The sequence below is a fragment of the Triturus cristatus genome, chromosome 12, assembly GCF_964204655.1.
Source record: "Triturus cristatus chromosome 12, aTriCri1.1, whole genome shotgun sequence".
In the NCBI taxonomy this organism is placed as follows: Eukaryota; Metazoa; Chordata; class Amphibia; order Caudata; family Salamandridae; genus Triturus; species Triturus cristatus.
Window position 1 is genome coordinate 841,769,541 of NC_140595.1, and position 13,378 is coordinate 841,782,918.

At 53.2% G+C, this 13,378-nt stretch overlaps 1 protein-coding gene across 7 annotated transcripts in view; it reads left to right on the top strand.

Annotated features, from left to right (window-relative positions):
- The first annotated feature begins 1,047 nt into the window (after positions 1-1,047).
- The window catches only part of MINK1 (misshapen like kinase 1), a 965,829-nt gene continuing 953,498 nt past the window's right edge, over positions 1,048-13,378 (top strand). For 6 of the 7 annotated variants that reach the window (XM_085637895.1, XM_085637897.1, XM_085637898.1 and 3 more), the window contains exon 1: positions 1,093-1,436. In XM_085637895.1, coding sequence (XP_085494021.1) covers positions 1,380-1,436 — 57 coding nt within the window. In that variant the 5' untranslated portion in view covers positions 1,093-1,379. Of the gene's footprint in view, positions 1,437-13,378 lie in introns of all 7 variants that reach the window. The other variant, XM_085637899.1, reaches the window with a different exon arrangement.

Consider the following 13,378-nt stretch of genomic DNA (forward strand, 5'->3'; position numbering starts at 1 on the left):
CACACATGCAGGAATCAGGGGTGCAACAGGTTGTCACTGTGACACCCTGCCACCCTTGATTGTGCTCCCCCCATTACCGAATCGGTATTTACCGATTCGGTAATGGTAACTGGCTTCCCATTGATTCCTATGGGCCTCCTGGCCCATAGGAATCAATGGGAAGCCAGTTACCATTATCGAATCGGTAAATACCGATTCTAAAATACCGACCCATTCCGAATCGGTAAATATTACCGATGGATTACCTACATAGCATTTACCACTTCATAAATACCGAATCGGTAAAATTCGGTATTTATGAAGTGGTAAATGTTAGGCCACCTACATATGGCCCTTCATGTCTTCCAGTCCAAGAGAACCCTAGCTCCAAGAGCAGGAAAGCTGAAAGTTCAAGTGCAACCATTGATCAAAGATACAAGCAGATTTCCTGACTCTGGCATGGCCGCCTCTCTCAGTGGTTAGCAGAAGTGCCTGTGTTATGCCTGATCCAAACATGGTAGCCTCTCACATGATATGGGGAGCCGCCGCCATTTTTGCCGCTGTAGAAGCGCAGAGTCCGGCGGCACCTGCTGCAGTACTGAAAGAGAGCCCTCAGCTCATTACAAAGGCCTATGTCAGCGGAAGGTACGGGACAAAAGTTCGAATTTGTACCAAAAAACCAGATATCTTTACACACTCTACAGGTTTTCGTTTTCGGGTGTCGTTTTCATTTAAAATAAAATTGAAAATACCCATAAAAGAATAGTGTTTAATTATATATTGGTAATCTTCACCATATAAATACAGTGTGTTACAAATTTCTGCAGTACTTCCATTTACCTTGTACCAACAAAGGGTGACGTAATTTTCAGAGCCATTCTACTATGGATAACTCATGAACATGGTAACGCCAAGATGGCCGCCGCGTTAAGGGAAGGACTACCGTTCCATGGCAAATGATAATGGTGAAGCCGGCCCTGGTATGCGGCAGCGCGCGGGTCATGCACCTGTCTGAGGTCATTCCCCTCAGGCTTTTGATGCCAGTGTAATGGTTCCTTCCTGGTCGTAGATTCCCGGCGGCCCGGCATTGTGAAGCGTACGCACGTCGTTGCCTGGGCGCGGTTTGCTTCGGGCTTGTTTCTGCGGGCGCTAGGGCTTGCGTTCTCCGCCGGCCGCCTGTCAGTGACAGCGAGGATTGGGGTGCAGGGGAGTCTGCGCGAGCGAGAAGGGGAGTCACTGGAGGAGCCCCCCAGGACCACCGTCCGCGGCCCTCAGCCACAGCACCTCCCCCGCCATGGGGCCGCGGAGGGAGCGGGGGCTGTGCCCCGGGGGCGCCCCTCAGTGAGGGAGCCCGGGACCCCCCCGCAAGCCTAGGAGGAGTCCCCCCCCCCCCCTGAGCCATGGCGGACCCTGCGCCGGCCCGGAGTCTGGATGACATCGACCTGTCAGCGCTGCGGGTAGGTGGGGGCTGGTGTGAGCGGGGGAGGGAGGGACGGGTCCTGCCCCCGGCTCCTGCAGCTCTTCCCCCTGCAGGGGCACCTGTCTGCACAGCCCTCCCCGGGCAACCTCCCCCCCCCCCCCCGTGCTGTCACTCCTCCTAACCCCAGTGCCGTTACTCCTAACCCCAGTGTCCTCCTTGGGCACCCCCATTCACTGGCACTCAGCTACCTGCAGTGCCCTGTGCTCCTCTCAGGTGGCACTCAAAGCCCCCCTCTCATGCCAGCCTGTGCCAGCCCCTGCACTGCTCACTCTACCACCAATGCCCTCCGCACCCCTGCCTCTCCGTGCAGCCTCTGCCACCCTTGCCCCTCAATGCCCAGTGCTCCTCTCAGGTGACACTCAAAGCCCCCCTCTCATGCCAGCCTGTGCCATCCCCTGCACTGCTCACTCTACCACCAATGCCCTCCGCACCCATACCTCTCCGTGCAGCCTCTGCCACCCATGCCCACTGCTCCTCCCAGGCGGTACCCACTCCTGGCAGCCTCTGCCACCCCTCTACCTCCCCCTCATCAGTGCTCCCTTCTCCTCTTAATGGCACCCCCACCCCTGCACCTCTACCGTCCCCACTGCCCTCTTTCCTGGCATCCACCAGCCACTGCTATGTTTCCTGGTACCCATCTGCTGCCACCTTTTTGAGGCACCTCTCTGCTTCACCCCTTCATTAGCCTCCAACTGCCCTTTTTGATTAGTCCTTTCTGCCCCTTCCGTAACAGGCCTTCTTCAGCTATAGCTTGACACCCCCAGATGCCCTTACTGGCTCCCCTCTGTTCCTTCTGCGTTGTCACTGCTCTGCACCACCTGCAGCGAGAGGTATCTGCCATCTTCCTGCCATTCCTCTGCCTTCCTTGGACCCATCCGCATCGCCCTTAATGGCACCCACTGACCCTCTAGTCATGGGCACCCTATTGTCTCCATGGCACACTTCCCTGGATCTTTCTGCACCTCCTCTCCGACCCCCGTCCCATCTGTGCATTCTGGTGTTTCTCAGTATTGTTTTTAATTGGTCTTTCGAGCAGACTGTATAAACCCGGATTAGATCATCGTTGAGCAGGGCCTGTTTTGTGTGGGTGGGGTATGACCAGGGGTTTGTATGGGGGTGGTGGGCATCTCGAAGATGCATGCCTTGCAGTACGTTCGTTGTGGTCAATCCTCTGTGTGTGATGGCACCAGAAGCTGTCCTGTTGATGCCATCTCTGAGCCGAGGCTGGGCCAGCTCAGCCAAGTAGTGGTCTGTCTCACACACCGTGTACGAGAGGCACCTTTGGCCTTTTTAGCTCAGCACTAGGGCCTTGGGCGGTCGTTGATGCACCTCAACGTGTGTGATGGTTTCCTTTGCCCCTTGCACACTCCGTAACTGACCTCTCCTGGTGAAATGAAGAGGGGGTCGTTATAGGGGCATGGTTGGGCGATCGGTTTCACTCAGGTACTGGGTGTACGGTGGGTGTGTTGTGCATTGTGCTTTGACACATGGGCAACCAGTGGAGAAGTTGTGATGGTGTTATGTTCTTCTCGGAGATAAGTCCAACCATAGCCCTCTGTGGAGTAGGGACCAGGCGGCCCGGGATGTGGGGACCAGGCGGATTGGGGAACAGGTAGACTGGGGTGTGGGAAACGGGTGGACTGGGGTGTGGGATTGGGGGGGGGGGGGAAGGTAGCCTGGGGTGTGGAATTGGGGGAACAGGTGGACTGGGATGTGGGAAACAGGTGGACTGGGTTGTGGGGACCAGGTGGACTGGAGTGTGGGGTTGGGAAACTGGTGGACTAGGGTGCGGTAAACAAATAGACTAGTGTATGGGATTGGGGCAACAGGTGAACTGAGGTGTGGGATTGGGGGAACAAGTGGACCAGGGTGTTGTAAACAGGTGGACTGGGATGTGGGACACAGGTGAACTGGGGTGTGGGATTGGGGAACAGGTGAACTGGGGTGTTGGATTGGGGAAAAAGGGGGACCGGGGTGTGGGATGGGGTGTGGCGAGCAGGTAGGGTGGGGAGCTTCTGCAGATGGCTTAGTTTATGGGTACTCGCAATTTTGTTTTCCGGGTGGCCAATAAGTTTGGTCTGTGATGTGACCGAGGACTGCATTGATGCCAGTGGGGTGGCAGGCGGGCAGGGTGAGTTGGCGGTAAGGAGGGTGTAGGGGAAGCGAATCATATACTTCTGGTAGCTGAATTGCACAATGTGAAATCATAAAGAATGGGACTAATCCTGTCTTCCCCACTTTATCAAATTGTGTGTTCCTGGGCAATTATTTTTTTCACTTTCCCTCCCTTTTCTTCAATATCATAAATAAGAAGATCTCGAAATACATGACTTAAGAATGTATACTGTACAAAACCTTCTCCTGTGTTTGATTTAATATTCTGTAAGGTTGTTAATTTATAAAAGGGACCCAAGTCGCCTAGAGAGTGCACATAACAATTGACTTATCTCAGTAGTTCACCATTGACATTATTGTCAGGGTGTAGGGAAGAATTAATGTTACTATATTTATTTTTGAAAGCTATCACTTGGCACTGTAATAATCTGATATACTTCTCAAGGCGCTGATATAATCTGATGTACGAAGGTGAAAAGTTTCTGCATGTTAAATACACTATTTGAATTCTGAACAGACATTATCATTTTTTTACAGGGTTGCTGCAAGATGGCTTTAAAAATAATTTATTTCTAAAGTTGAGCCGCACTCCCTAGTTACTTCCTTTTTTTAACATAAATTACCATTTGAATAAAAGTTCCCTGTTTATTTAGCATATTTTTCTTGTTAGTCCTGAGATGATTAAACAGCAGCCCAAAGCTGCTGTTGATCAGGGGGCTGCGCATATAAAGGTCAGGAGGGCCGCATGTGACCCCCGGGCTCTACCTTGAGTAAAAGTGGCTTAGTTGAACTTGAGAGGCCTGGAGTGATGACTTTCGTGTAGTCTTTTCTGGCTAAGACAGCCTTTGCTTTACCAACTACTTGTGATTGCCTGTTGTCCATCCGCGACATAGAGCCGTGTTGTGCCGCCCCTCTCCTCGAATCCATCGGCAGATGTGGTGTGTCAAGCCCCCCCCCCCCAATTTGCTCTACAGCTGTGTACTGTCTCATTACCTGATCAGGGATGTCACCCCTTGTTCCTCACCTCATGCAGGGTTCACAGGCATGCTGAACCCCTGTGCTAGAGTCTTTCTGCTCCACGCTGTGTTTTTGTGTTTAGACAGATGTGGTGCGCCAGGGCCCTCTAGCTGCAGTGGACCGTCTCACTGCCAGATTGGGGATGTTCCTCCTTGGTCCTCACCTCATGCAGGTTTCCCAGGCATGCTGCCCCCCTGTGCTTCTGTCTTCATACAGATGTGATGTGCCAGGCCCTCTCCCGCTGCAGTGGCCTGTCTTGCTGTAGTGGACTGTGGATTTCCGCCTTTGGCTCTCACCTGATGCCGGTCCACACTGGTGTGCATCAAGGTGCATGTGGCCTGCTCCCTCCCACACTGTCAGTGCCTCCCGGCAGCTCGGTGTGCGCACCAGCTCTGGTGGGAAGAGAGCGCAGGGGGTCTCTGGGATCGTCTTCACATACACACGCAGCGCCTCTCCTCGCCCCCAGCAGGGCACTGTGACAGGGTGGGATGCAGGGCGTGTCATGAGATGTGTGTCTTCGTGGGTGGTCCTTGTGCTGCCCTGGGGCTCAGTAGTTGCTTGGGTAGTTACTTGGGCACCGTTGACTCCTTGTGCTGCCCTGGGGATTCAGTAGTTGCTTGGGTAGTTACTTGGGCACCGTTGACTCCTTGTGCTGCCCTGGGGATTCAGTAGTTGCTTGGGCACGGTTGACACCTTGTGCCACCCTTGACCTGAGGTTCAGTAGCTGCTTGTCAAGGGCCGCCCTGGTCCTGTCAAGGGCCGCCCTGGTCCTGTCAAGGGCCGCCCTGTGCCGGTCTGTGCCTGTCAAGGGTGCATGTGCCCGTCTGTGCCTGTCAAGGGCCGGTCTGTGCCTGTCAAGGGCCGGTATGTGCCTGTCAAGGGCTCAAGGGCCGACCTGCGCGTGGGGGGGGGGGGGGGTTCCCGACCTGCACCTGGGGAGGGGGGTCCCGACCTGCGCCTGGGGTGGGGGGTCCCGACCTGCGCCTGGGGTGGGGGGTCCCGACCTGCGCCTGGGGAGGGGGGTCCCGACCTGCGCCTGGGGAGGGGGGTCCCGACCTGCGCCTGGGGAGGGGGGTCCCGACCTGCGCCTGGGGAGGGGGGTCCCGACTTGCGCCTGGGGAGGGGGGTCCCGACTTGCGCCTGGGGAGGGGGGTCCCGACCTGCACCTGGGGGGGGGGGTCCCGACCTGCGCCTGAGGGGGGGGTCCCGACCTGGGCCTGAGGGGGGGGTCCCGACCTGGGCCTGAGGGGGGGGTCCCGACCTGGGCCTGAGGGGGGGTCCCGACCTGGGCCTGAGGGGGGGTCCCGACCTGGGCCTGAGGGGGGGTCCCGACCTGCGCCTGAGGGGGGGGTCCCGACCTGCGCCTGAGGGGGGGGTCCCGACCTGCGCCTGAGGGGGGGGTCCCGACCTGCGCCTGAGGGGGGGGGTCCCGACCTGCGCCTGAAGGGGGGGTCCCGACCTGTGCCTGTGGGGGGGGGCGACCTGTGCCTGAGGGGGGGGGCCGACCTGCGCCTGTCCAGGGCTGATCTCTCATGGGCCAGACTGTCAAAGGCTGGCCTGTCAACATACGGTCTGTGTCTGACAGAGGCTGATCTATCAAGGACCGGTCTGTGTCTGTCTGGCCGGCCTGCACCTGTCATGGGCCGGCCTGTCGGGGGGCCTGTCTGCACCTGTCGGGGGCCGGTCTGCGCCTGCTGGGGGCCGGCCTATGCCTAACAGGGGCTGTCCTGTCGGGAGCTCATGGGCTGGTCTGCGCTTGTAGGTTGCTCATGGTTCAGTAGCTTCTTGTCAAGGGCCGGCCTGTGCCTGTTAAGGGCCGGCCTGTGCCTGTCATAAGCCGGTCTGTGCCTGTCGAGGGCTCAAGTGCCGGTCTGTGCCTGTCAAAGGCCCATCATCCGGTCTGTGCCTGTCAAGGGCTCAAGGGCCAGGCTGCACGTGACGGGGGGGCTGACCTGCGCCTGAGGGGGGGGCGGCTTCTGTCCAGAGCTGATCTCTCATGGGCCAGCCTGTCAAGGGCTGGCCTGTTAACATGCGCTCTGTGTCTGTCAGGGGCTGATCTGTCGAGGACCAGTCTGTCATGCGCCGGCCTGTGTCTGTCGAGGGCTAGTCTGTGTCTGGCGCGGGCCGGCCTGCGCCGTTCTAGGGCTCATAGGCCATCCTGAGTCTGTCATGGGCCGGCCTGCACCTGTCATGGGCTGGCCTGTCGGGGGGGGGGGAAGGGGGGTCCTGTGTGCACCTGTCGGGGGGGGGCAGCTTGCGCCTGTCGGGGGCCGACCTGTGCCTGTCAGGGACGGGTCAAAGGCTGGCCTTTGTCTGTGAAAGGCTCATGGGCTGGTTTATGTCTGTCAAGTGCCGGATTGTCTGTTAAGGGCCGCATAAGTCCAGTGGCCCTGCACAAAAGGTAGGAATAACACCATAGCAGAAAGTAAACCTAACATACCACAACTAAGCTGTATATCCTGAGTGTATGTTTTTGTCACTTACTTTACTTGCAGTAGCAAAATCCTTCACACTATTTCTGCATTAAAATTGTTTTCATGTCTTAATTACTGTGTGAGGGGAGCTTTCGTTCCCCATATAGTGCTTGTGTCTGAGGTATGCCTTATGTTTACACGTGTACAGTAATGACATCCATCAACGTGACCTCAGGCACTTCAAGTAGCCCAAGGCACTAGTGTTATAGATGAGTTATACATTCAGGCTTTGATTGCATACCTGCAGGCTGGTGTGATTTTTGCTTTAAGAAAAAGAACAGAATATGGTGTCTTCTTGTGAGTGAACCCTGGGGGGGGCGGGCACTGAGCTATCTTGGGTGTGCATGGCCAACTCCCTAGAACTGGGCCTCTAGCACATAGTCCATTATCTACTGCATAATTTACAGGTTTTAACAAAAACCTTTTGTTGCTAGATCAATGGATGAAACTTTCTAGTCTGCCACACCCATTACCATGCAGGGCAGAACCTTTGCAAAGGTGCCACCAGTCAGTCAGTCCAGTGTTCACTGACTGTACTAAGGTGTAACCTGTGCCCAGACAGTGTCAGCGTGTGAAAGTGCAGAGTATTAAAGTAACGCTGCCAGAAGACGTCAAGTGCCTTTTCTTACTGCATGATGTAGTCATCTCCAGTGGCCCTGAGTATTGGTTGCAACGTGGCCTTGGAGAGCGGGGACCATGTAAAGTAATGTAGACCCCTTGTCTGTGGGAGGAGGCCCAAAGGATCCCCATGTTGGTGATTATACCCGCAGCTCCTCATCTGTGGTGGTTTCCTACATGAGGAGTCTGGCATGGCCTTGTCACACCAGTTCCAGCTGGTTGTTGAGTCCTGAGCACAGGGTGAGTGTGTTTCCCTCCGTTTGCTCTCCTTGGGCTCGGTATAAGCCTGCTGCTTCCTGTGTGTGGTGAGAAGTGCCACCTTAGTGGAATGTCTGTACGCAGCGTTAGGTGGAGGGCGTCTGGGTCTTTTGCCACCATATTGGTTAATGTTCAGACTGCACTGTGGTGAAAGGTACCCGTTTCTCCAAAGGGGAGCAGGGTACTCCTCCAGTAATGTCCCTTGACCGATGGGTGCTTGTCACTGGGTTGTGGTACCCCCAGGACTGCCCTAACGCTGCTCCAGTTTTGGAATGAGCCGAGGACCTAACTTCTGCTCTCAGAATCCAGCCATCTCCTGAGAGGATCTATCTCTGGCCTATCCAGTTATCCCCTGCCTTTGGCTAGGTTCACACTCGTGCAGGTCTCAGAAAAGACCAAACACAGACCCGTGTCTGGTTGGAACCGCCTCACCATCAAAATTTCACAGAACCCACAGTTTGGTGATTTTACTGGATCTGGAACTTTCTGCTTTTTTACTGCAGACTTTTGCACTTTGAGCAGGACCTACCGCCGCCTAAAATAAAGTTACCGCCCTCAGATACGGTCCATAGAAGGGGCATGTCAATCTCTGGACAGTATCTGCAAGATTGCAGCAATAGAACTAAAACTGTGCATGGTCTAGTCTGTACTTTGTGTAGCCTTCCAAGGGTGTGAATTAGCAGGCCGCAGTGGACTTCGAAGTAGAGCATGGTTAATAGTCATCCTATGGTTGGCGCCCAACGTTATGCACTGCAAGCTTAAAAAAATTCAATCTCTAGACAGTCCTGATTTCAATACCAAGCCTCTTATTTCCAGTCTCTCTCTCTCTCTCTGACTTCTGTCTCTACTTGTCTTTTCTCCTTTAGTCACTATTTTCACTCGTTCTCTTTCTACTTTACCCACTCCTGCACTTTTCTCGATTGCTCTGGTGGTGAAAAGTGAGTTTCAAGTGCCTCTAAGAATGAGCGCTGGCATCCCCAACCCGGTTCCCCCTCCACCGGCAGCCACTGGCACAGATTAAGCACTACTAAGATGTGAACACAGGGTTTACCAAAGCTGAAGAGAAGTTTGCAAATATAACTGAGATGTGTTGAATAATCAAGGGAGTCCTTGTCATACAAGAGGTGTGAACGTATACCCACCCTTTCTGCTGACTGCCACATTATAGATGTTGTGCACAAACCATCTTGGTCTGCAGCTGGGAAGGGCTGTTAATAAGTGTGTGCTTCCCTGCAAGACATCACTCATTTTGGATCGGTATTGTTAGATGTGGGGTCTTTAAGGGATTCTCACACGTCCGTGAAAGAGTCGGAGATGGGCTTTATGATATGACAACCAGGTTTATGCGTGTTCATGCACAAGTGTAACCCCTCTCATGGCTTATGCCCTGTTCACCTCTCTTGCCCTCGTGCTGCTAATCTTCACTCTGATATGTTACTAAACCTCACTTCAGTTTTTGCTTAAATCTTTTTATTTTCATGTACAGTTTCTAACGATGCAGTACAGCCATAGATCAACAACACCGTATACCAAGAGAAAATACAATAGCAAATCGTATGCTGAAGACACAGTGGTTATAGCATGTGAGTAATGTGTCCACATGAGGGATTAAGGATGTCAGCATCGTTAGGACACCTGAGTGAAGGTGCAAGTGTACCTTCTGCCATCCCGTTGCGCAGTTCAACGCTGATCTATGTGTGGTGCGGGGCATCTCTGAAGAGTGGGCAGAGGGTTAAACCAAAGGAGGACAAAATAACTCAACAGAGGGAAGGGGATAACTGCCAGTGACCTAAGGCCTCAAAGTGTTGCATCAGGTGAATGACTGCCTGTAGTGTGCATTAAAATCCCATGATATGCGTGGCTGAGTAGGGATTGAGGGACGCTGTAGCGACAGCGGTCTGTGGTATTAGAGCTGATTAGACCTCTGATTCCTCCTGTGCATCCTCAGCAGGTGTATCTATCTTCTGCAATTCGTTTACAATAGTCCCCCAGTCAATAGCTAAGGGAAACTTGCGAAGCCCCAGCAGGTTCTCCCTTTGCAGGGCCACGCCCTCTGCCCTGGCCTAGTTGAGCAAGGAGCAGGACCATGCCAATGCATGGCGTGCCATAGGCGCTTTCCATCTTTTAGTAATAATGCGTTTTTCTGTGATTAGGCCCAGGTCTAAGAATCGTGAGGTGACCTTGTGTTTCCTGCTCTTCTTAAAAAGGTGCAATATATACACCTCCCAATGAAAAGAGATGTCACGCTTGGTACAGCGGACTAAAGTGATTGCTATGCCAGTCGAGTACTCTCCCAGGGCAGGGCAATGCCAGAGCATATGCAGCAGGTCTGCATCTGGCAGAATGCGTCGGGGGCATTCGGCGTCAGTGCGGTGGGAATACTTATTTATCTGGGCAGGGGGGGAGAGATATGCACGATGTAGAAGGAAGTATTGAATTTGTCGGAAGCGCTGGTTACGAGGGACACGCGCCGGGCTTTCTAGCATTGCCACCCATTCCTTCTCTGGCAGGGTAGTTAATGAACCTCACTTCATGACTCTCAATCTATTATCCTGCGTTTGAATGGCGTCTAGCCCCCTTGACCCATAGGATTTGAGCTTCTCTTCCTGGCTTCTTACACCCACTCTTTCCCTGATTGCTGTCCTTCTTCCTTCACAGAAGGGTGACCTCTGGTGTGGAAGGGTGTCACCTTGTAGAAGTCTCCATCACTCTTCTACAGCCCCGGGCCCTGCCACCTTTCTGTCTGACAAACTCCAGCCCCCTCCCTTCAGTATGACTCTTATTCTCATGTCGTGCTTCCCCTAACCTAAGTCCAGGCCCTGCCCTTCTCTCACACACAGATCCCGGCTTCCCTGGCATCCTGATGTTTCCCTGCTTTACATATGATCCTGTCCTTCCTCCACAGGTGAGTGACTCCTCTGTCCTCATTCCCCACTCACCCATAGATGGTTTGTTTAGCTTGCTGCTGCACCCTGCTGCCCCTCCTCCCCCTAGGAGTCCCAGCCCAACCACAGCAGTCCCTGTCTGGGCCATTTCTTCCTCGGAGATGCATTCCCACATTGCTCTCCTCACAGAGGTTCATATGTGTTTTGTATTTTTATGGCATTTGGATTCCTGTTGTATCAACGTATGTTCAGATATCAGATGGGTGGATGGCAGCGCTACAGAACGTGCTGCATATTGTCTTTCTTTGCCACATAATCTGGTCAGCCATGCCATGTCAACCTTCCAGGGGGTAGTTGTGGCATCTGCTGGCCCACACACGGCCTTGTACTTCACATTGTTCTCTTTCTGAGTGAGATCTCGCTCCAAGCATTCTGCTGCAGTGAGTCAGAGGCTGTCCAAATTGTCCTTGCCCGCTCTGAGTTTTTACTAGCCCCATACAGGGGTTTTATAGGGGCCGGCACTAACTGAAAACTGACGTTCAAAAGGTCCCCGTTGAGTTGTATACTGTTTTCGCTTAACTTTACTAGCAAAATTACCGATGGATTTCCATATCAGCTCTCCAGTTCCTGTGCACGTTCCATCCGAGGGTTGGTTTTTGAGGACATGACATTTCTGTAGTTTTTCCATTCGCCTCTTGTCTAGCGCACACTGTGACCGGAGCTGTCTCCAGGTTTCATGCAACATAGGACTCTTGTTTAGCGCACACTGTGACCTGAGCCGTCTCCAGGTTTCATGCAATATTCTCCTCTTGTATGGCGCACACTGACCTGAGCCGTCTCCAGGTTTCATGCAATATTCTCCTCTTGTATGGCGCACACTGACCTGAGCCGCCTCTAGGTTTCATGCAATATTCTCCCCTTGTATAGCGCACACTGTGACCTACGCCATCAGCAGGTTTCATGCAATATTCTCCTCTTGTATAGCGCACACTGTGACCTACGCCGTCAGCAGGTTTCATGCAATATTCTCCTCTTGTATAGCGCACACTGTGACCTACGCCGTCTTCAGGTTTCATGCAATATTCTCCTCTTGTATAGCGCACACTGTGACCTACGCCATCTCCAGGCTTTATGCAATATTCTCCTCTTGTATAGCGCACACTGTGACCTACGCCGTCTTCAGGTTTCATGCAATATTCTCCTCTTGTATAGCGCACACTGTGACCTACGCCGTCTTCAGGTTTCATGCAATATTCTCCTCTTGTATAGAGCACACTGTGACCTGAACCGCCTCCAGGTATACAGGTTTCATGCAACATAGGACTTTTGTATAGCGCACACTGTGACCTACGCCGTCCCCAGGTTTCATGCAATATTCTCCTCTTGTATAGTGCACACTGTGACCTGAACCGCCTCCAGGTATACAGGTTTCATGCAACATACGACTCTTGTATAGCGCACACTGTGACCTGATCCGACTGCAGGTTTCCAGGTTTCATGCAACATAGGACTCTTGCATAGCGCACACTGTGACCTGATCCGACTGCAGGTTTCATGCAACATAGGACTCTTGCATAGCGCACACTGTGACCTGAGATACCTCCAGGTTTCATGCAACTTATGACTCTTGTATAGTGCACACTGTGACCTGAGCCGCCTCCAGGTATCCAGGTTTCATGCAACATAGGACTCTTGCATAGCGCACACTGTGACCTCAGCCGTCTCCAGGTTTCATGCAACATAGGACTCTTGTTTGGCGCACACTGTGACCTGAGCCGTCTCCAGGTTTCATGCAATATTCTTCTCTTGTATAGCGCACACTGTGACCTGAGCCATCTCCAGGTTTCATGCAATATTCTCCTCTTGTATGGCGCACACTGACCTGAGCCGTCTCCAGGTTTCATGCAATATTCTCCCCTTGTATAGCGCACACTGTAACCTGAGCCGCCTCTAGGTTTCATGCAATATTCTCCTCTTGTATAGCGCACACTGTGACCTACGCCGTCTTCAGGTTTCATGCAATATTCTCCTCTTGTATAGCGCACACTGTGACCTACGCCCTCTTCAGGTTTCATGCAATATTCTCCTCTTGTATAGCGCACACTGTGACCTACGCCGTCTCCAGGCTTTATGCAATATTCTCCTCTTGTATAGCGCACACTGTGACCTACGCTGTCTTCAGGTTTCATGCAATATTCCCCTCTTGTATAGCGCACACTGTGACCTACGCCGTCTCCAGGCTTTATGCAATATTCTCCTCTTGTATAGCGCACACTGTGACCTACGTCGTCTTCAGGTTTCATGCAATATTCTCCTCTTGTATAGCGCACACTGTGACCTACGCCGTCTTCAGGTTTCATGCAATATTCTCCTCTTGTATAGAGCACACTGTGACCTGAACCGCCTCCAGGTATACAGGTTTCATGCAACATAGGACTTTTGTATAGCGCACACTGTGACCTACGCCGTCCCCAGGTTTCATGCAATATTCTCCCCTTGTATAGCGCACACTGTGACCTGAACCGCCTCCAGGTATACAGGTTTCATGCAAC